This window comes from Symphalangus syndactylus, chromosome 11 (genome assembly GCF_028878055.3).
Source record: "Symphalangus syndactylus isolate Jambi chromosome 11, NHGRI_mSymSyn1-v2.1_pri, whole genome shotgun sequence".
In the NCBI taxonomy this organism is placed as follows: domain Eukaryota; kingdom Metazoa; phylum Chordata; class Mammalia; order Primates; family Hylobatidae; genus Symphalangus; species Symphalangus syndactylus.
The window spans coordinates 58,615,891-58,637,955 of NC_072433.2; the positions used below are offsets into that span (position 1 = coordinate 58,615,891).

The 22,065-nt window shown below is 43.9% G+C and overlaps 1 protein-coding gene across 2 annotated transcripts in view; it reads right to left on the bottom strand.

Annotated features, from left to right (window-relative positions):
* The window catches only part of LCMT1 (leucine carboxyl methyltransferase 1), a 67,614-nt gene that overhangs the window by 1,462 nt on the left and 44,087 nt on the right, over positions 1 to 22,065 (bottom strand). The window contains exons 6-10 of one of the 2 annotated variants that reach the window (XM_055297935.2): positions 15,582 to 15,684; positions 12,049 to 12,169; positions 7,551 to 7,652; positions 5,936 to 6,027; positions 1,721 to 1,818 (exon numbers count right to left, since the gene is read on the bottom strand). In XM_055297935.2, coding sequence (XP_055153910.1) covers positions 1,721 to 1,818; positions 5,936 to 6,027; positions 7,551 to 7,652; positions 12,049 to 12,169; positions 15,582 to 15,684 — 516 coding nt within the window. The remainder of the gene's footprint in view (positions 1 to 1,720; positions 1,819 to 5,935; positions 6,028 to 7,550; positions 7,653 to 12,048; positions 12,170 to 15,581; positions 15,685 to 22,065) is intronic. The other variant, XM_055297936.2, reaches the window with a different exon arrangement.

Here is a 22,065-nt window from a genome sequence, read left to right on the forward strand (position 1 = left end):
ATGGTGAAACCCCACCTCTACTAAAAATACAGAAATTAGCTGGACATGGTGGTGGATGCCTGTAACCCCAACTACTCAGGAGGCTGAGGCAGGAGAATCACTTGAACCCAGGAGGCAGAGGTTGCAGTGAGACGAGATCATGCTACTGCACTCCAGTCTGGACAATGAGCAAGACTCCATCTCAAAAAAAAAAAAAAAAAAAAAAAAAAAACCAAAACCAAACAAAATAAATGTGAAAGGATTGTGTGGACTGAGCTGCATAGCTAGGCAAATCTGTGGAATGGCAAGTCCAAAGGGGCTGATTATCAGTCTCATGTCAACCTGGAATTTTTGCATAGGGAATGGTCCTAATGTCAAGTTCTGTTTCGGATCAGCTGCCTGCTTGTGATCGCATGTCATGTGGATTACATCTGCAGGAAGCCTGAAGGGCGGCTATTCCATTGAAGGCCAGAACCGGGATCTAAAGTGGCCTCCATCGGGCTGGAGAGACACTCAAAGCCTAACCACTGGGGCAAGCAAGCCCAGCAGGGGGCAGCTGAAAAGGAGCTGGACCAGGATGAAGGTAACAAGAAACAGAGATGGATCCACGCCTATTCCCCGTGGCCCTACTTGGCCACAGACAGGGATGTGCACCTTAATGAGAAGAGGGAAAATTCAGCCCCTAGCTGCATGGCTTTGTAAGCGAGATATAACGATCTGTGCATTTAACGTCCAGTGAACCTGGTTGTAAGTGGATGGAAAAGACAAACGCCGGTTACTTTTCTGGAGTTTTTTAAACTCTCAAGCTCTTTTACCTTCCAGCTGCGGGAACTCCACAGTACATCTCTCAAGGGTTGTTTTGGGCTACAAGGCTTAAACAGTTCTCTTGGTTTTTGTGCTATAAAAACACACAAGATATAACAGCAAGTTCTCTGGATATGCTCTCAGATACGTGTACATGATCCTCTAGTTCTTTCTGGGCCCAAAGTTCCAAATATATCTTTCATTTTGAGAGGAAGAAAAGTTCCAGCCAGGCACAGTGGCTCATGCCTGTAATTCCAGCACTTTGGGAAGCTGAGGCAAGAGGATTGCTTGAGGCCAGGAATTATTTATTTATTTATTTATTTATTGAGACAGGGTTTCGCTCTTCTTGCCCGGGCTGGAGAGCAATGGTGCAGTCTCGGCTCACTGCAACCTCCACCTCCCGGGTACAAGTGATTCTCCTGCTTCAGTCTCCCAAGTAGCTGGGATTACAGGCGCCTGCCACCACGCCTGGCTATTTTTTTTATTGTTTTCTATTTTTAGTAGAGACAGGGTTTCATCATGTTGGCCAAGCTGGTCTCAAACTCCTGACCTCAAGTGATCTGCCCGCCTCAGCCTCCCAAAGTGCTGGGATTACAGGCGTGAGATCCTGCGCCCAGCCTACTTGAGGCCAGGAATTCAAGACCAGCCTTAGAGAGACCTCTACAGAAAGTTAGCCAGGCTTCTGTAGTCCCAGCTACTCAGGAGGCAGGAGGATCGCTTGAGCCCGGGAATTGGAGGCTGCAATGAGCTATGACTGCACCCACTGCACTCTAGCCTGGGTGACAGAGCGAGACTCTGTCTCAAAACAAGAAAGAAGGGAGAGAGAGAGAGAGAGAGAGAAAGAGGGAAGACAAAAAAAGGAAAGAGAAAGGGAAAGAATAGGAAAAATAAAAGTTCACTATTTCCAGGTCAAGGCAAGAGAAGTACAATCACGCACCGAGCTCATTTCCTCCTTTGGTTGCCCAGCAAAGGCAGTAATGCCGCATGAGCTGCTCCAGCAGCTCCATTTCATCCAGGAATTCAAGTGATTCTATCCTGTGGAAAGAATTAAAATAGAACAATGCAAGTGTCTGCATTGAAAATGAAGATCATGGCCCTTAGTTATGGATATGAAAAAATGTTTATGATAGAGTAAGTGGAAAGAAGAAGGCTATAAAATAGTAATTATGATGTGGCTCCACTTTAATGTCTTTTCACTGAAAAGAAGAAAAAATACCATAAACAAAGTCAAAACACAAATGCCAAACTAGAAACATATATTTGCAATTCAAGTGGCAAAGGGGTGAATTCCTTATTATATAAAGAGCTGTTAAACTTCAGTAAGAAAAACTAGTGGCAACTGGAGGAGACAGGCAGAGTAAATAGAAGCAGATTCATACTGTCAAAACAGGACACTATGCAGCCATTTTTAAAAATAGGGTAGGTCCATACGTATTAATATGCAATAACCTCCAAGATATATATATCATGGAATTTAAAAAGCAAGTTGCGTAATTTAAAAAGCAAGTAATGTGCACATTACACCACTCTCTATGTAAAGAAAAAGTGAGACAAATTTGTCTGTATATGTACAGACTTTTGGAAAATACAGAAGAAACTAGAAATGGTAGTTATCTCTTGAGAGAGAAGGTAGTAGACCAGTAGTGAGGAGGGTTGTTTTTACTCTATACTACTTTATTCTGGTTTTAAAAAAAAATTATATGCATGTATGACTTTTCCAAAAAAGCCTTTTAAATGTAAACTTTTAAACATACATACACAGGTTGGGTGAAGTGCCTCATACCTGTAATCCCAGCATTTTGGGAGGCCATGGTGGGTGGATCTCCTGAGGTCAGGAGTTCGAGACCAGCCTGGCCAACATGGTGAAACCCCATCTCTACTAAAAATACAAAAATTATCCTGGCGTGGTGGTGCCCACCTGTAGTCACAGCTATTTGGGAGGCTGAGGCAGGAGAATTGCTTGAACCTGGGAGGCGGAGGTTGCAGTAAGCAGAGATAGCACCACTGTACTCCAGCCTGGGTGACACAGTGAGACTCGGTCTCAAAAAAATAAAAATAAATAAATATATACACACACAGAGAAACACGCACAAACATATGGAAACAGCTTTTTAAAAAAGTTTCTGTTTGCCAGGAGCAGTGGCTCACGCCTCTAATGACAGAGCTCTGGGAGGCCAAGGTGGGAGAATCACTTGAGGCCCAGAGTTTGAGACCAGCCTACGCAACACAGCAAGACTCCATCTCTATTAAAAAAAAAAAAAGTTTCTGTCAAAATAGGTACACACTATGGAGGAAAAGTCAGGCATTTTAAAAAAGTATACAGAATGAAATAAAAAAAGAAACAGGATCCATACTCCTACTATTCACAATAGCCACTGCTAACATACGAGTCCTGCCAGTTGCCCAGGCCTTGTCTGTTATATGTGTGCACGTATGCACAGGTGTGAACACATGTGTGTCTGTGCATGTTTCTGTATTTGTGAGTTCATTCCCGTCTTGGTATGCAGGCTTCAAGACCAAATCTGAAGTAAGAATGACTACACATAAAGTAATGTGGTTGCTTCCCAAGTCATTCTATCAGGAGACATCCAAAGCAGATCTGATACCAAGTTCTAGAAAAATCCAGTACCATACTGAAGGCTCCAGGATGGTTATTACCAAGTACAGCTATCAGGAGACACTACTAATTATTAAGCTGTTCACTAGAATGAGCACTCCCAAGGGCAGGAATGTCTTTTGTCCTGTTTTGATCATTGCTGTATCCCTGGTGCTTAGAAAAGTGCCGGGCACACAGCAGACACTCAGCATTTGTTCAATGAACAGGCTCGCCTTAGACTTCCTATTATACTCCACAGTTTCCAGCAAAAGCAGATACAAACTACGTGGCATTCACAGAGCTGGAAAGGCTGTTCGGCCTGGCATAGACAAAGGCCTTCCAATCTCCTTACCCGCCACTCCCGTGAGGGTTACACGCTGCTGTCTACAGAAGGTCCTGGAAACATGAGACAAATGACTGCCTGGAGGCAAGAGACTTTCCTTGTGGTTGATGCTAGTCAGAGGCTCCTTTCTGGGCATCTAGAAGCAGTGCCAGAGCATCCCCATTTCAGGGGCCAGATCAGGGATGTTCCAAACAGTTGTCTTGACATGTAGCAAATGAAAACCAGCCTGTGGGGAAGGATGCTTCTGGAAGAATCCAGGAAGCACTGACCTGATCACATGGAGACAGCACTTTCTCAAACCCTCTAGGCTTTCATTGCCAATTATTCATGTACATATTTGGGAAAAACAGTGATATGTCTAAATGTTAATAAGTTATATGGAAAAGCAAAGCCAAAAATTCTTCTCATGATCTTGTAAGAGACCAAAGGCTATTGATCTTAGGTCTCCAAAGGCAAGAAGGAAGCATGAATCAGGAAGCACAGAGTGATAACAAAAAAAAGAGCTGAAGTGCGCACTAGCACTGTACACAGATGCACATTGGTGATGTTCTCTCCAGCGTTGTTTGTAACAGGGAAATGAAAACATGATGAATAAACAAGACACCGCAACTAAACGCCCAGCTACAGACATTTTTAATTACTTAAAAATTATCATCAATATACTATATCTGCATAAATCAATATAAATACTATGTACACTATTTTTTTTTTTTTTGAGACAGAGTTTCACTCTTGTTGCCCAGGCCGGAGTGCAATGGTGCTACTTCAGCTCACTGCAACCTCCGCCTTCCAGGTTCAAGCAATTCTCCTGCCTCAGCCTCCCAAGTAGCTGGGATTACAGGCACCCGCCACCATGCCCAGCTAATTTTTTGTGTTTTTAGTAGAGACAGGGTTTCACCATGTTGGCCAGGCTGGTCTCGAACTCCTAACCTCAGGTGATCCACCTGCCTTGGCCTCCCAAAGTGCTGGGATTACAGGTGTGAGCCACTGCACCTGGCCCTATGTACCCTTAAATGGGATATGGCAACCCTCAATATTTTGATATGTAAAGGCAAATACAATCTATTGTTTTCAAAAAGGATGGTGGTTTACAGACCAGTATGTGTAGTATGAATCCACAGATTCAAAAAATAGAAATCTATGTATCAATAAATATTTATCTATCTAGGAAAAGAATATTCCCCAATATGTTAAGAACTGCTACCTCCCAGGTGTGACTACAGAACGGACAACTACTTTATACTTCATGCACTTTATAATGCTTAAGGAACTTTTTAGAACAACAAGCATAGATTTCCTTTATAATGGGGAGAAAAGTCCATTTAAAAATCCGCCAGCCCCTTACACGTCCTTGAAGAACATCATTTTCCTCCCTCTCCAAAGCAGGGATTATGTAAAATTTCCACTGCCAAGGTTGCTCTGGGAGTTTTCCAGGTGTCATTGCTTGTTTTCACTAAAATAATCAGTTTGGGCATAAGCCCTATCTCAGCTAATAGCTAATGAGTTACTTTCAGGCTGCTATCAGTGTTTAACTTGTTGCAAAATAGGTCTAGTTAGGGTCTTGTTGTTTTGTTTTTGTTTTTTATTTTTGTTTTTTTTTTTTTTTTGAGAAGCAGTCTTGCCCTGTCACACAGGCTGGATACAGTTGCACATCTCAGCTCACTGCAACCTCTGCCTCCTGGATTCAAGTAATTCTCCTGCCTCAGCCTCCCTAGTAGCTGGGATTACAGGCATGTGCCACCACACCTGGCTAATCTTTGTATTTTTATTTATTTTATTTTTGGAGACAGAGTTTTGCTCTTTTGCCCAGGCTGGAGTGAAGTGGCACGATCTCAGCTCACTGCAACCTCCGCCCCCGCCCCAGGTTCAAGCGATTCTCCCAGCTCAGCCTCCCAAGTAGTTGGCATTATAAACGTGCACCACCCTGCCTGGCTAAGTTTTGTATTTTTAGTAGAAACAAGGTTTCACCATGTTGGCCAGGCCGGTCTCGAACTCCTGACCTGACCTCAAGTGATCTGCCCGCCTATGCCTCTCAAAGTGCTGGGATTACAGGTGTGAGCCACCGTGCCTGGCCTTGTTTTTTGTTTGTTTGTTTTTTGTTTTTTAATGAAATCTCCACATATTGTTCTGTTTTTCTGCATGAAAGAATACAGGCAACCATGCCTTGAGTTCACAATGAATGCCCATCAAGCTGACGCTCGCCAACCCCATACCTGCTCACTTCAGCTCGAGGTAACCTGTTGTACAACTCCATCATGTCGACGGCCGATGCTGTTTCCCACCCATTCGACAGGAGCCGTTCTTTCTAAAATGTGCAACGAAGAGAAATGGAGAACTAGAGAACTACCAGGCACCGGCTTACAAATCTGAGACACTATTTTGTTTTAAAGAGACAAGGTCTCATTCTGTTGCCCAGGCTGAAGTGCAGTGGTGTGATCACAGCTCACTGCAGCCTTGACCTACTGGGCTCAAGCAATCATCCCCGCTCTACCACCCAAGGTGCTGGGATGAGAGGGGTGAGCCAGTGCGCTTGGTACTGAGATGCTCTTAAGCACACCAGACCTCCTCTGAGATGACTCCTTTCTCAAAAGCCCATCCTAGACCCTAATATCTTCTTTTAACTTTCCAACTTTCCATATTGAACAAGCATTGTTATAATGGGGGGAAGTTCACTAAACTACTTCCAAAGAGAAATAAAGGAAGAACTTTTCTATAAGTGACAGTTTTTTAAAGCACTCTAATTGTTATGTGACAAAAGACATGTAAAAATGAACCTATTTATTTATTTATTTAATTTTTTTTTGAGACGGAGGCCCACTCTGTTGCCTAGGCTGGAGTACAGTAGCTTGATTTCAGCTCACTGCAACCTCCATCTCCCAGGTTCAAGCAAATCTCCTGCCTCAGTCTCCCAAGTAGCTGGGATTACAGGTGTGTGCCACCACACCCGGCTAATTTTTGTATTTTTAGTAGAGATGGGGTTTCACCATGTTGGCCAGGCTAGTCTCAAACTCCTGAACTCAGGTGATCCGCCTGCCTCAGTATCCCAAAGTGCTGGGATTATAGGTGTGAGCCACCACGCCCACCCACAAAAATGAACCTATTTATATGGGTGCAGGGGTGGGAGGTGTTATGAGAAAAAATAAATGACTTTTTTAAAGGGGGGGGCGTTAATATAGAGTCAAAGAGGTTTAAGGGACATATCAATCATCTACAAAGTGTGGACAATGTTTAAATCCTGAATCAAACACATCAACTATAAAAAAAAGGTTTTTTAAACAACTGGGGAAACTGAACATGAACTGGGCATTAAATGCTATGAAGGAGTTGTCAACTTGTATGATCTGTGAAATGGTATTATCATCATCCTGGGAGAAGAAAGTCCTTATTGGTAGGTGATTCGCATGCGTATTTAGGGGTGAAATCATGTGCTGTCTGGGATTTGCCTGAAAACATTCCAACATCAACAAAAAAATTGCGGGGAAATATAGGAAATAACACCGTTAAAATAAGAAATGCTGAAGTTAGGTGATGGGACGTGTGTGTTTATTTTACCATTCCCTCTACCTTTATGTTTGTTTGAAAATTTGTGTAATACAAAGTCAAAATAATAGGGTGTAGGAAATGTAAATGTGTATTTACTACACCAAGATGGTGAAGCAGGACTTGGTCTTCCCAGCATCAGGAACTAGTGGCCTACATGGAGGCTCAGCAGCCTATGCTGGCAGGCACTGAACAGGGCTTCTCCATGATCATATCTGCAAAGAAAGACCTTTATATATCTTGGTCGACTAAGGGTCCAGATGGATGTACCAGTCCCTGCTCTCTGACCTGTGACTCTAACGACTTGCAGGTATCCACTCCCGCCAGGTCACACTGGCGTCTCCGCAGGTTTTCAATCATGATCTGCCCAAACCGATCACCCATGTTCACCTAGGAGGGAAAGAGAAGGTAAGATATTACTCTAAGGGTTTCCTAAATATGCAAAATAAAATATCATCATCCTATTTTTAAGCAGTTGAGGCTGACGCTTGATGATGCCCACCCAGCGTAGGAAAAGGACTGAGGGGCTGTGGGCACCAGCACGGTGCTGGCGGGAGCATAAACTTGGGTAGCCCTGGAAGGGAAACTGGGCAGGATACAACCATTTTAAATGCTCAACTTGTGATCCACCAATTCCACCAAAAGCAATCTATCCTACAGACACACTCACACGTGTATGCTAAGATGCAAGAATGTTTATCACAGCATTAGGTATAATAGGAAGAATCTGGAAATAACTCCTGGCATGTTTGTACAATGAAATTATATATAGCCATGAAAACAGAGAAGGAAGACAGATATAGACATGAAATGACCTCTAGGGTAAACTCTTGAAAAGTGAAGTATAGAGGAATATGGATAGTATGAGCCCATCTGTCTTCAAGGAAAAAAAAAAAATCTATGTACATAGAAAAATTCTGGAATGTGGCAGCCTTGCTTCCCAGATTAGAGGACCAAAGTCTGGGGCAGGAGAGAGATTTACTTTTCCTTGTCTACCCTGTTGTATTTTTAATTTTTGTACTCTGCATGTGGTATTACTTTTTGAATTACAAAAACTAATCTAAAAAACCCAAAATTATATATGAAAAAGGCCAGGAAACAATATTAGTGTACACCATTGTAGTATATACACTATTGCTTTTTCAAAAACTCACCACTTTAGGCCAGGCATAGTGGCCATGTCTGTAATCTCAGCACTTTGGGAGGCTGAGGTGGGTGGATCACTTGAGGCCAGGAGTTCAGTACCAGCCTGGCCAACATGGTGAAACCCCGTCCCCACTAAAAATACAAAAATCAGCCGGGTGCAGTGGCACGTGCCTGTAATCCCAGCTACTCAGGAGGCTAAGGCAGGAGAATCACTTGAACCCGGGAGGCAGAGGCTGCAGTGAGCCGAGATCGCGCAACTGCACTCCAGCCTGGACAACAGAGCGAGACTCTGTCTCAAAAAAAAAAAAAAAAAAAAAAAAAAAAAAAAAAAAAAAAAGGCTGGGCACGGTAGCTCACGCCTATAATCCCTGCACTTTGGGAGGCTGAGGCAGGCAGATCACTTGAGGTCAGGAGTTTGAGACCAGCCTGGCCAACACCGTGAAACCCTGTCTCTATTAAAAATACAAAATTAGCTGGGAATAGTGGCACACGCCTGTAATCCCAGTTACTCGGGAGGCTGAGGCAGGAGAATCTCTTGAACCTGGGAGGTGGAGGTTGCAATGAGCCAAGATTGTGCCACTGCACTCCAGCCTGGGTGACAGGGTGAGACTCCATCTCAAAACATAAATAAATCAGTTAATATATGTAAAACTCATAGAATAGTCCCTGCTATATAGTAAGCAAAATCTAAGAATTTGCTACCACTGCTTTAGAATTATTATTGAAATTATTATCATCCATGTAGTTTTGTCATCTTAAACTACTAATTAGAAAACAAGCTAAGCATGGTGGCTGATGCCTGTAGTCCCAGGGCTTTGGGAGACTGGGGTGGGAGAAATGCTTGAGGCCAGGAGTTTGAGACCAGCCTGGACAACATAGCAAGACCCCGTCTCTACCAAAACAAAAAAAAAAGTCGAGAGTGGTGGTGTGCACCCACAGTCCTAACTAACGGGAGACTAAGGTGGGAGGATCACTTCAGCCTGGGAGCTCAAGACTGCAGTGAGCTATGACGGCACCACTGCACTCCAGCCTGGGTGATAGAACGAGACCCTGTCTCTAAAAGACAAAAAAAAAAAAGGAAAAGCAAACAATGTAAAGCATGTGAGCAATTAATATATGGTTGTGAGGGTGCTGATCATTTTGTGTTTGTTAGTAAATTACTGAATTAACTTAAATGTTCATTATTCACCAGGTGAGGGTGGTGGGTGGGAGCAGAACTAGTCTAGGGACAGCTATGGACAACATTTTGAAAACTGACACATTCCTAGGTTTGCCCCAAAGTGACAAGATCTCTGGTCAGAATTCACTGAATCCATCATCTCTCATATGATGTTGAATAAAGACTTGTTCAACAAAAGAATACACATACTAAGGAAAGTGAAAGCAGCAGTACGAATCCAAAACATGTGGAGTATGGACAGTGGAATTTGTTTCCCCAGATGTGGTTATCCTGAAAGCAAAGATGGGTCTCCAGGATTTATTCACATCAAAAGAAAAGACCAGTGAAGCCAGCTTCCATTACATCCATCCATCAGGATGGAAGACAGAGTCTGAGGAGCGTTCCCAATTAAAGAGAGTGAAGGATGCAAAATCAACCAATCGAGAACCATCTACACAGGAACCTGGGCAGGAAGGGACCTGGGGAAGAGGTTGAGAGATCAAGGGCTAGCCCTAGATCTGTCCATAATTAAGTGACACTGGGCAAGTCCCCTTATTGCTCTTATGTGTGATAAAATAAAAAAGAAAAGGAGATTTAAAAAATAAAACTGACCAACCTGGGCAACATGGCAAAACTCTGTCCCTACAAAAAAAATTTAAAAATTAGCTGGATGTGGTGGTGTGCACCTGTGATCCCAGCTACTTGGGAGGATGACCTGGCAGGATCATCTGAGCCCCCGGTCGAGGCTGCAGTAAGCCATGATCCCCACCACTGCACTCCAGCCTGGGTGATACAGTGAGACCCTATCTCAAACAAATAAATAAATAAAAAGCAATAAACAATAAAAACAGTGAGCGTGTATCAGTGCTTATCATGTGATAAGCCATGGACCAGCATCTCAGGAATCCCCATAATAATGTGGGGAGTGGGTATGATTTCTTTTTTTTGAGATGGCGTCTCGCTCTGTCACCCAGGCTGGAGTGCAGTGGTGCAGTCTCGGCTCACTGCAACCTCCGTCTCCCCAGTTCAAGTGATTCTCCTGCCTCAGCCTCCCAAGTAGCTGGGATTATAGGCGTCCGCCACCATGCCTGGCTAATTTTTGTATTTTTTGTAGAGACAGAGTTTCACCATGTTGGCCAGTCTTGTCTCAAATCTCCTGACCTCAGGTCATCTGCCCTCCTCGGCCTCCCTAAAGTGCTGGGATCACAGGTGTGAGCCACCGTGCCCACCCAGTTCAAAACAAAGAACTGGGGCTCAGAGAACAAAAAATAGCTGATGCTTACTTACAGCTGGGCAACACTGTCCGTGCTTTTGGATACATTAACTCATTTATATCTCACAACAATGCTATGAAGTAGGGACTATTATTTTCAGATGAAGAAATAGGCAGAGGGTCAGCCAGGCATGGTGGCTCATGCCTGTAATCCCAGCACTTCGGGTGGCCAAGACGGACAGATCACTTGAGGTCATGAGTTCCAGACCAGCCTAGCTAAAATGGTGAAACCCCATCTCTACTAAAAATACAAAATTAGCCGGGTGTGATAGTGCACACCTGTGATCCCAGCTACTTGGAAGGCTGAGGCAGGAGAATTGCTTGAACCCAGGAGGTGGAGGTTGCAGTGAGCCAAGAGTGTGCCGTTGCACTCCAGCCTGGGCAATAAGAGTGAAACTCTGGCTCAAAAAGAAAAGAAAGAAAGAAAGAAAGAAACAGGCACAGAGGGGTTATGTAAATTGCCCAGGTCACACAGCAGGAACGCCCACCTCAGGAGAATGGACTCCCAATCACTAAGCTGTGCTGCCTAAGGTCACATAGCTGAGCACAAGCCAGGGCCAGGATCCAACCCAAGCTATTCTAAAGCTCTAAAGCAGAACTTTTTCTGCAATAAATCAGAAGAAGTAAACAGGCAGCTGGTAAATCATACATGGTAATTTTAGAAATTAGAATATTTTACATTAAAATCCTACATTTCCAACTTCTTTCAAAAATCAGGAGTTCTGGCAGCTCTAGGCTCACATGCCTACATGGTAACAACTGGCTGTAAATGGGCAGTGGCCACTCCTGTGAGATGGGACGTGGGTGCTCTGTTTCACCACAGTCCCCAAACCCTATACTACTACACCTGGCTGACTTCCTCCACTGACACCACTTGCCTGTCCCTGACAGCATCTGAGTTGCTACCCCCGAAACGCTGGTAGCCAAAATCCCCTTCCTCATGTTCTATGACTCCATGGTACATGTAATGATAAAAATAAGAACTTGAAAAACTTTTGTAAAGGCTAAGACAGAAGTTCTAATAACTCTGGCTAAAAGTTTGCAGGAGGTCAAGAGGTCAGGAATACTAAGGTTGGTGAATAAAGGAGGTATGTGAGAAGCTGGAGGCAGAAGAAAAAGGATAAGAGAAGTTATCCTAAGGGTGCTGGGAGAGGGAAGCCACCACGGGGATCCTGTATGGAATCCAGTTCTCCTGTGCTTCCTTTTACCTGTTCGTAGTTTATGAACATGGCTGTCTCAAAACTGTTGGCTGCCCACTTCAGGAGGTTTGCGGACTGCTCTGGAGTCATGTAAACCAGCACACATTCAGCTATCAGGAGTGTTGGCAATCTTAAAGAGAAGAAAAAAAAGGCACATAAATTTGTTATCATCAAGTCAGGACCCTCTAATTGTACACATGTTGCAGTACTGGTGGGGCGGTCCATGCCCCAGGGAAATCAGAAGGCCTGAGCAAGCACAGCCCCAGTCAGGACAGGAATACATGTGGAATACCATCACAATCCGAGCTTTCTACTGTGAAAACGTGAGCAGTGAGCAATGATTTGTGTGGCAATGAAAACATGTTGAGCATGTGTGGTGGATTATAAAAATGGTTTCAAGTTCTCCCCTGCTGTGTACTCACACCATGCCAACATAACACTGCAGCTTCCCCCATTTGAGTGGTGTTTATTCTTCTACCCCTGGAATCTAGGCTGGTCATGAAACTTTTGCTTTGGTCAACAGGACAGTAGCAAACATGATGCAAGCAGAAGCTTTAAAGTCACTTGCACATTGGTGCTTGCTCTCTTGCTGCACTTGGAAACCTGAAACCACTGTGTGAAGGAACCCAAGCTAGCCTGCTATAGGAGGAGAAGACCTGTGGAAGAGAAGAAGGCATCCCAACTGACAGCCAGCCAGACCCTAGCTGGCCTGCCCACTGTCCACCTGACTGAACTCCAGAATATCAGCTAAACCCGACCCCAAGCAGAACCACCCAGCTAAGTCCTGTCCAAACTGCAGAAGAACCTCCAGCTGAGTAAGGCCAACCCAAACTGCAGAAGAACATCCAGCTAAGCCTGGCCCAAACTGCAGAACACCCAGCTAAGCCCAACAAGAAACTGATTGAAAAGAACATGGTATGCCCTACCCAATGGACTGTTATGCAGCTCATAAGTATGATGCTTCAGGGACTATATTTATTGACACAAAAGCTATCCATGGTCCCCAGATTCAAGTGGCCTATCAGATGCTTCCCTGCACTTTTTCAAAGCAATTACCCCAAGAGTAATTAAACAGTCGAATGTCATTAGCTATTTAATATTTCTTTTCCTTACACAATAATGTGTAAGCTGTTTTGTTCACAGTGAGTACCTGTACTTCACAGAATCTCGATTATTTGCTAACTGAGTGAATAGACTAACAAACAAATGAATGATTATATGTGTACATATACACATATATATTAGATTCTTTTTTTTTTTTTTTGAGACAGAGTCTCATTTTGTCACCAGGCTGGAGTGCAGTGGCACGATCTCAGCTCACTGCAACTTCCGCCTCCTGGATTCAAGCAGTTCCCCTGCCTTGGCCTCCCGAGTAGCTGGGACTGCGGGCACACACCACCACACCCAGCTAATTTTTGTATTTTTAGTAGAGACGGGGTTTCCCCATGTTGGCCAGGCTGGTCTCAATCTCTTGACCTCACGATCCGCCCACCTTGGCCTCCCAAAGTGCTGGGATTACAGGCATGAGCCACCACGCCCAACCGATTCTTTTAAAAGTTCCAAAACTGGCTGGGTGTAATGGCTCACGCCTGTAATTCCAACACTCTGGGAAGCCAAGGCAGGCAGATCGCTTGGGCTCAGGAGTTCAAAACAAGCCTGGGCAATATGGTGAAAGCTTGTCTCTACAAAAATTAAATGGGTGTGGTGGTGCACTGCTGTGGTCCCAGCTACTCAGGAAGCTGAAGTGGGAGGATCACTTGAGCCTGGAAGATTCATGCTGCAGTAAGCACAGATCATGCCACTGCACTCCAGCCTGGGTGACAGGGTAAGACCCTGTCTCCAAACAAACAAAAAGTTCCAAAATTATACGCATAGCATAATCACATTTTAAAGAAAAACATATATTTACAAATTTTGGGATAAAATTTTTTAAGGTGGTTATCTCTAAGTATTGGGATTAGGAATTATTTTTACCTTCTCTTCAAGGAACCATCAAAATCATCAGCAACAATTAAAACTACAGAAATGAAGAGCATTTCTCAGAGATTTATTTGACAGTTATCAACATCTTCAACTGCTAACACTTACAGGTGGGTTCTATTAGTATTCACATTTTCACATTTTTCTTTCTTTTCCTTTTTTTTTTTTTTTTTGAGATGGAGTCTTGCTCTGCTGTCCAGGCTGCAGTGCGATGTCATGATCTTGGCTCACTGCAACCTCCGCCTCCTGGGTTCAAGTGATTCTCCTGCCTCAGCCTCCTGCGTAGCTGGGGAACAGGCGCCCACCACCACGCCCAGCTAATTTTTTGTATTTTTAGTAGAGATGGGGCTTCAATATGCTGGCCAGGCTGGTCTCAAACTCCTGACCTCAGGTGATCTGCCCACCTCGGCCTCCCAAAGTGCTGGGATTACAGGCATGAGGCACCACGCCCAGCCTATAATTCACATTTTTCAGAAGAGGAAACAGATGCAGAGAAGTGAAGTAAGTTATCCAAAGTCATGGTCTAGTGCATATTCCTGTCGGGATTCAAACCTGTGCAGCTGGACTCAGTTCCCAGACTCATGAACTACAGTGAACATCCTCCTTATGCATATATGCAAGATCTTCTCAAGGGGACACCCACGAAAGTGGAACTGCTATGTATGGTACACATACTTACAATGTCACTAGATACTTTCAGATTGCTCCTCACAGTGGTTGTACCAAGTTCACTTCCAGCAGTGGCATATCATTCCCTATCCCCCACATCCTTGTCAACACTTGATATTGTCAGCTGTTACATTTTTGCCAAGTTGGTGACAGTAAAATAGAATTTCATCTGATTATCACTGATGCCCAATACCTGTTTCATATGATATTCAGTTTCTTCTTTGAGCTGCCTGGTAATCTATCTTTTGCCCATTTTTCTATGAGGTCTTTTTAATAGTAGTTGTTCTTTATATATTCTGGATGCTAATCTTTTCTTTATATGTTACAAATATGTTTCTATCCATACAATTGTCTTCTCTCAAACTTTTATATGAAATTAGGCACTAGTATTTTTACAAAGTAACACAGGTGATTCTGATGTAGAAACAGACTTGAAGAACAGCATTGCTTAAAAATTTTCAGAAAACTACCCAGCACTTTGGGAGGCCAAGGCAGGCGGATCACCTGAGGTCGGGAATTTGAGACCAGCATGACTACATGGAGAAACCCCATCTCTACTAAAAATACAAACTTAGCCGGGCATGGTGGCGCATGCCTGTAATCCCAGCTACTCGGGAGGCTGAGGGCAGGAGAATCACTTGAACCTGGGAGGTGGAGGCTGCGGTGAGCTGAGATTGCGCCACTGCACTCAGCCTGGGCAACAAGAGCAAAACTCCATCTCAAAAAAAAAAAAAAAAAAGAATTTTTTTCAGAATTAGGTACCAATGAAATGATAAAACTCTTACAGAATAAAAAATGGAACATGAATATCATGCTGCACTTCCGACTGGCCTTATCTCATAATTAGCATAAAGTCACAAATGCAGAAGAGGTTTAAAAAAAAAAAATCTCACTGTGTATTCATGTTACATTTCTTTAGCTTCTCTTCCAGTTCAGACAGGTCTCGGAGATCTGCTCCAATAACGGCATATCTCTTTGAATCCAGTATGTGTCCATCTGCAAATGCAATCAGAGGCTATAATTTTAATGAATATGTCTTTTCCAAAGTTATAGTAGCCTTATGGTTTTTCCTTACTATAAAAATACATGCATCACTGTTAAAAAAAAAAAAATAGGTAAGAGGAGGGTAAAAATTAACCAAAATCATATCTTCCAAAGATAACTATTTATGTTTTGGTGTGTAACATTTCAACCTTTTGTCCTATGTGCTTAAGTCATTGTACACAAAAAAAATCCCCTCATGCACATGGTGCGTGCGTGCGTGCACACACGCACACACACACACACACACACACACATCCTGAATAGAGAAAAGAAAATGGGACCACCCAATATGTGGCTTGAAAACTGCTTTTCCTACATAACAACAGCATCAGGGACATCCTTCTGTATAATGATTCCATGGCATGCCATTGACTGGATAAAACATAACTTATTTAGCCAATCCCTCACTATGAGACGTGGTATTTCTAAGTTTTCCCCATCTAGGCATTTAAGCATCCTTGTATAGACATCATGAAGCATCTGTCCAGTTATTTCTTTAAAGTAGATAGTATGAGTGGAATTAAGAGATCAGAGGGCAAGCCTATTTAAATATGGGGACCCATTAGCAGGCTGCTCTCTAAATGTTACGCCAATTTGTGTTATGTTTTAAAAAAGACAGTTTATGTACTAATGTATTTACAAATAAAATGACAGCATTTGCTTTGAAAGACTCCAGCAGAGGTGGGATGAAATGGTTATCTATAGTGATTCTCAGGCTTCAGCAGTCATCAGAATCAACTGGGTGATTGATTGATTCTTGCTAAACCACAGATTGATAGGCTTCACCCCAAGTTTCTGATTCACTACATCTTTCACTAGCAGAAATTTATATTTCTAGTGGCTGGGCACGGTGGCTCATGCCTGTAATCCCAACACTTTGGGAGGCCAAGATGGGCGGATCACCAGGTCAGGAGATCGAGACCATCCTGGTCAACATGGTGAAACCCCGTCTCTACTAAAAATATAAAAATTAGCTGGGTGTGGTGGCGCACACCTGTAATCCCAGCTACTCGCGAGGCTGAGGCAGGAGAATGTCTTGAACCTGGGAAGCAGAGGTTGCAGTGAGCCGAGATCATGCCACTGCACTCCAGCCTGGGCAACAGAGTGAGGCTCCATCTCAGGAAAAAAAAAAAAAAAAAAAGTTAACAAATTTTTTTTAAAGAAAATTGCTTGATTTTATTATTCACTCAACTTCCAGACATCATTCGCTCAACTTCCTTCAGGGTACAAACCATGGCAGGAGCTGAAACATCAACAGCTACCCATACTACTGCTAATAATTCAGGTTCTCTTGGCTCTGAGAACTTCAGCAAAAAATGCTGAAAAGGCTAACCTATAACATGTAAGTAGGTTCTCATTTATTATCTTGATAACTCCACTTGGCTGATTCAAATACACATGGCTACACACCACAAGCTAAAGAAACACCTCCTAAAGAGCCTGCTAGATGTCAGGAAAGCAATAAAGGGCAAGCAGGGAACCCAAAGTTGGCCCCAGGGTGTCACGAGTCAGGAAAGTAAATATAAAGAATATGGCATGTAGCTGGGCGCGGTGGCTCACGCCTATAATCCCAACAACTTGGGAGGCTCAAGCAGGAGGATGGCTTGAATGAGTTCAAGACCACCCTGGGCAACACAGCAAGACTGTCTGTACAAAAAAATTTAAAAAATTAGCTAGGTGTGGTGGCATATGCCTGTAGTCCCAGCTACTCCCGAGGCTGAGGTGTGATGGCTTGAGCCCAGGAGCTCAAGGCTGCAGTGAGCTATGATCGTGCCTCTGGCACTCCAGCCTGGGCAACAGAACAAAGACCTTGTTTCTACAAAATAAAAGAATATGAAGGTAGTTGTCTACCCTATTATGAAAATAATTCCAAAATCCCTGTGTAACTTCTTGCAAATAACAAATATATTAATAACAAGCACATTCGGAATGAGTTTTTCCATCCCTGGCCAAACAACAACAAATAATACACCAGAATATTAACACATGAAGTCTACTATCGTGTAGTTCAGGGGAGATCTCTCTTACTCACATTAGGATCTAACATTAGCATGTAAAGCAAAAATCACACATCATCATGATTACTTTTGTAAGCTGTACACAAGGTACATCTGAGCTGAAGGGAGTCACTGACTTGAGGCTCACCCGCCACTCTGCAGTGGCCCAGCCATATGTGGTGGCATACTGGCATACCACATAGGAAGCACTGGACAAGACGACCTTGAGATCCCTTTAAATGATAGAATTTGATGACTTGAGTAACACACACCAGCATCCCATGATTCAGTTGCTCTTCTTAAGTCAGGGGCTACTCAAGCTGTGGGGAAATAACAGGTCCATTATCTGTCCTTGAAGGATGCCTTACCATTATTTTGTAGGGAACTGAATGTATTCGTGGAGGACAGGCTCAGAGCAAGTTTCAAAGGAGTTTTATAATTCTGGGAAAATAAGGCCATTTGTATAAAATCTAGCACTGGCAAGAGGCCATGAGAACAGAAAAATCCTTATCTGTCTGGAATGCTTCTGAGAGCTGGTGGGAAAGATAACTTGGTTGCCAAAATGAGATCTACAATCCCTTCTTTTCCTACATTCTATTTCATGAGAGAAAAATGTAAGGCAACTGAAATCATTTGTGTGATACTTACAGAACTTTCTAAAGAAACAGACCGGCCGGGCGCAGTGGCTCACGCCTGTAATACCAGCACTTTGGGAAGCCAAGACAGGCGAATTTCTCAAGGCCAGTTCAAGACCAGCCTGGCCAAAATGATGAAACCCCATCTCTACTAAAAATACAAAATTAGCCAGGCATGGTGGCGCACACCTGTAATCCCAGCTACTTGAGAGGCTGAGGCAAAAGAATTGCTTGAACCCAGGAGGCGGAGGTTGCAATGAGCTGAGAGTGTGCCACTGCACTCCAGCCTGGGTGACAAATCAGAGCAAGACTCTGTCTCAAAAAAAAAAAAAGCAAGTATTGTGCCAATGTGAATGTGGAACACAGGGGTGGTGTCCAATCTGATTCCAAGGTGAAGCTGTAAAGTGCCCTACAGGGCACGCATCTCAGTAAGCAATTCTGGGTGCTTAAGAATGAAGTAAAAATGGTATTTTTCTTTCATTTTATGTGTACTTTTTTTCAAATGACTAATAAGTTGTTAGGACATAAATACTTTGGCTGTTTAAACCCAACTAATTAAAAAGAACTGCTGAGTGTGTTTTTTGGCTCAGGGGTACTACGAAAACATTACTGAGACAAATTACTGGGAAGCAAGAAAGGTGGGGACCCCCTGGCCTAGCCCAATGCCTGCTACACAGCAGAGGTCTTCTGTGAAGACGACCACAAGTGATTAAATCCAGGCAGGTGCTGGAATGAGCCCAGCTGAGAAGTTCCACCTGAGAAGTTCCACCTGAACAAACCCAACCCAAAGACTTGTGAGCTCTTTACGGCTGTTGTTTTAAGCCACATGCTTTGCAGCAGTTTGTTACAGCACAGAAGCTAATGGATACAGGCTTTAATTATCTGCCTCATTAAGTTCATATACTTTATCATCCTAATCAGTTTTATTTTTTTATTTTTTTGAGACAGGGTTGCACTGTATCACCCAGGTTGCAGTGCGGTGGCATGATCATGGCTCATTACAGCCTCAACCCCCCAGGCTGCCTCAGCTTCCTGTGTAGCTGGGACCACAGGCATGCACCACCATGCCTGGCTGATTTTTTTTATTATTTGTACAGATGGGGGGGGGGTGGGCGGGTCTCCCTATGTTGCCCAGGCTGGTCTCGAACTCTTGGGCTCAAGGGATCCTCCTGCCTCTGCCTCCCAGAGTAATGGGATTATAGGTGTGAGCCACCAAGCCAGTCTTAAACACTTTTAAGAGGTGATTAGGTCATGAGGTGAAAAGGCATGAAAAAACTGAAGACTTACACAATGTAACACAGTAGTTAAACACATACACACACACACAAGTGCTGGTGTATCATATGACTAATAATCTCTTCCATCACCGCCAGATGCATTTCAAGAGAGATGTGTTGGACCTGTAGTGAACCCCATCAATCCCATTCATGGTATCTTCTGTGACAGACTAATTATCATTGTTGTTAAGCATTGCAAAGTGATCTTTTAGGTTCACAGATTTTCCTAGGATCCTTCAGTTTTAAAAAAAAAAAAGGTAAAATGGAGACAGCCTCAGGCGGACTTCCGGACTGTACAGAGGATTAGTTTGTTTGACTACCCATCTGACACTTTTGGGGCACTGAGCCAAGTCCCAGGAATAACTGATGAACAAGAAGACATGGTCCCTGCCCTCATGGGGCTTATAATCCAGTGGGAAAGAGAGAGAACAAGGGCAAGTGTGGTAAGTTCTACAGAGAAGTTCAGGGTATTGTGGGGCATGTGAAACAGGCTTCTGACTCCCTGTAGAGTGGAGTCCAAAATTCTCAGCCGGCTTTACGATCTTTCTCAATCTTGAAGCACACACCTCCTGCCACCCGAGCCCCAGCCACACTGGCCTTCCCAGCTCTTCCTTCAGTGTGCCCTGGCTGAGATCATCTGTTCCCTAGGTAGGGTCTCCTTCTCACGGCCCAGCTGAAATCCTGTTCGCATTCTGAAATGCTTTCACTTGCTGTTCTTTTCGCTTTCTGCCTAATTTCACCAGAGTTGAAGTGGATTACAAAAACACAAACACATTCATCCATTCAAGCAGTCACGTGAGTATTCATTCAACACTGTTTGTGCGCTAGGCACTGCTCTTGGTGCAGGGGTTACAGTGGTGAACAAGACAGAAGCAGTCCCTGTTCTCAGGAAGCTTACATGGCAGAAGAGGGAGAAAGTGAATCATTAAATAAATGAGTAATCAAGAATATATCAGGGAGCAGTCAGTACCATGAGGAAACTGAAAGAGAAGAGTGTGACATAAGGTGGCAGGAAGGGGGTCTGTTTTTAACCTAGTAGTCAGGGAGGGCCCCTCTGAGGAAGCAGCAGCCGAGCAGATGAGAAGGAGCCCATCAAGCAAAGAGGAGAGAGGAAATGAAAAGGACTGAGGGAAAGAACATGCTTGGCACAGTCAGAGAACAGCAAGATATCTGTGTGGCTAGATCATAGTTACTGTGGTCAAAGGAAAAATCAGGAGCGGGTGCAGGGTATCACGCCTGTAATCTCAACACTGAGAGGTCGAGGCGGGAGGACTGTTTGACCCCAGGAGTTTGAGACCAACCTGAGCGACATAGTGAGTGTTTCCCCTCAAAAAAATTTAAAATCAGCTGTGTGTAGCGACACACAGCTGTAGTCCCAGCTACTCAGGAGACTGTGGCAGGAGGATCACTTGAGCCCAGGAGTTCAAGGCTGCAGTGAGCTGTGACCGATTGCACCACTGTCCTCCAGCCTGAGTAACAACAGAGTGAGAACTTGTCTCAAAAAAAAAAAAAAGAATGAAAGAAAAGAAAGTAAAATCAAGAGGTACACAGAGGCCTAATGAACAACATGGGTCCTATTCGGTAGGGAGTTTTAAGCAAGGGGGTAACAGAACCCAATTTCCCTTTTTCACTCTTTTAAGAGAAAGGGTCATGCTCTGTCACCCAGGATGAAGTGCTGTGGTGCAATCACAGCTCTCTGCAGCCTCCAACTCCTGGACTAAAGGTATCCTCCCGCCTCAGCCTCCCAAGTAGCTAGGACTATAGGCGTGCACCACCATGCCCAGCTAGTTTTTTTTTATGTTTTTGTGACAGGGTCTCACTAGGTGCCCTCAGCAATGCTCCCACCTCAGCCTCATGAAGCACTGGGATTACAGGCGTTGAGACACCACACCCGGCCTTCCTTTTTAAAAACACCTTCTGGGCCGGGCGCGGTGGCTCATGCTTGTAATCCCAGCACTTTGGGAGGCCGAGGTGGGCGGATCACAAGGTCAGGAGATCCAGACCACAGTGGCGGGCGTGGTGGCGGGCACCTGTAGTCCCAGCTACTCGGAGAGGCTGAGGCAGGAGAATAGCGTGAACCCGGGAGGCAGAGCTTGCAGTGAGCCAAGATCGTGCCACTGGACTCCAGCCTGGGTGACAGAGCGAGACTCCGTCTCAGAAAAAAAACAAACAAACAAACAAACAAACAAAAAAAAACACCTTCTGACTTTTCATTGTGTGCCCATTTGTATACTTTTGATTTTTTACCCTAGGCAGATTTTAGCTTAAAAAAATACATCATCAATTCTAAGATGCATCCTTTCACATTTTAACATTCCTGAAATCAGGATGCATCTAACAGTTGGTGATGTGTCAGCTTAAGTGTCAGCACTTTTTCTTTCTTACTGATAAATAAATAATGGTGATTCTCACTGTCACAGCCTT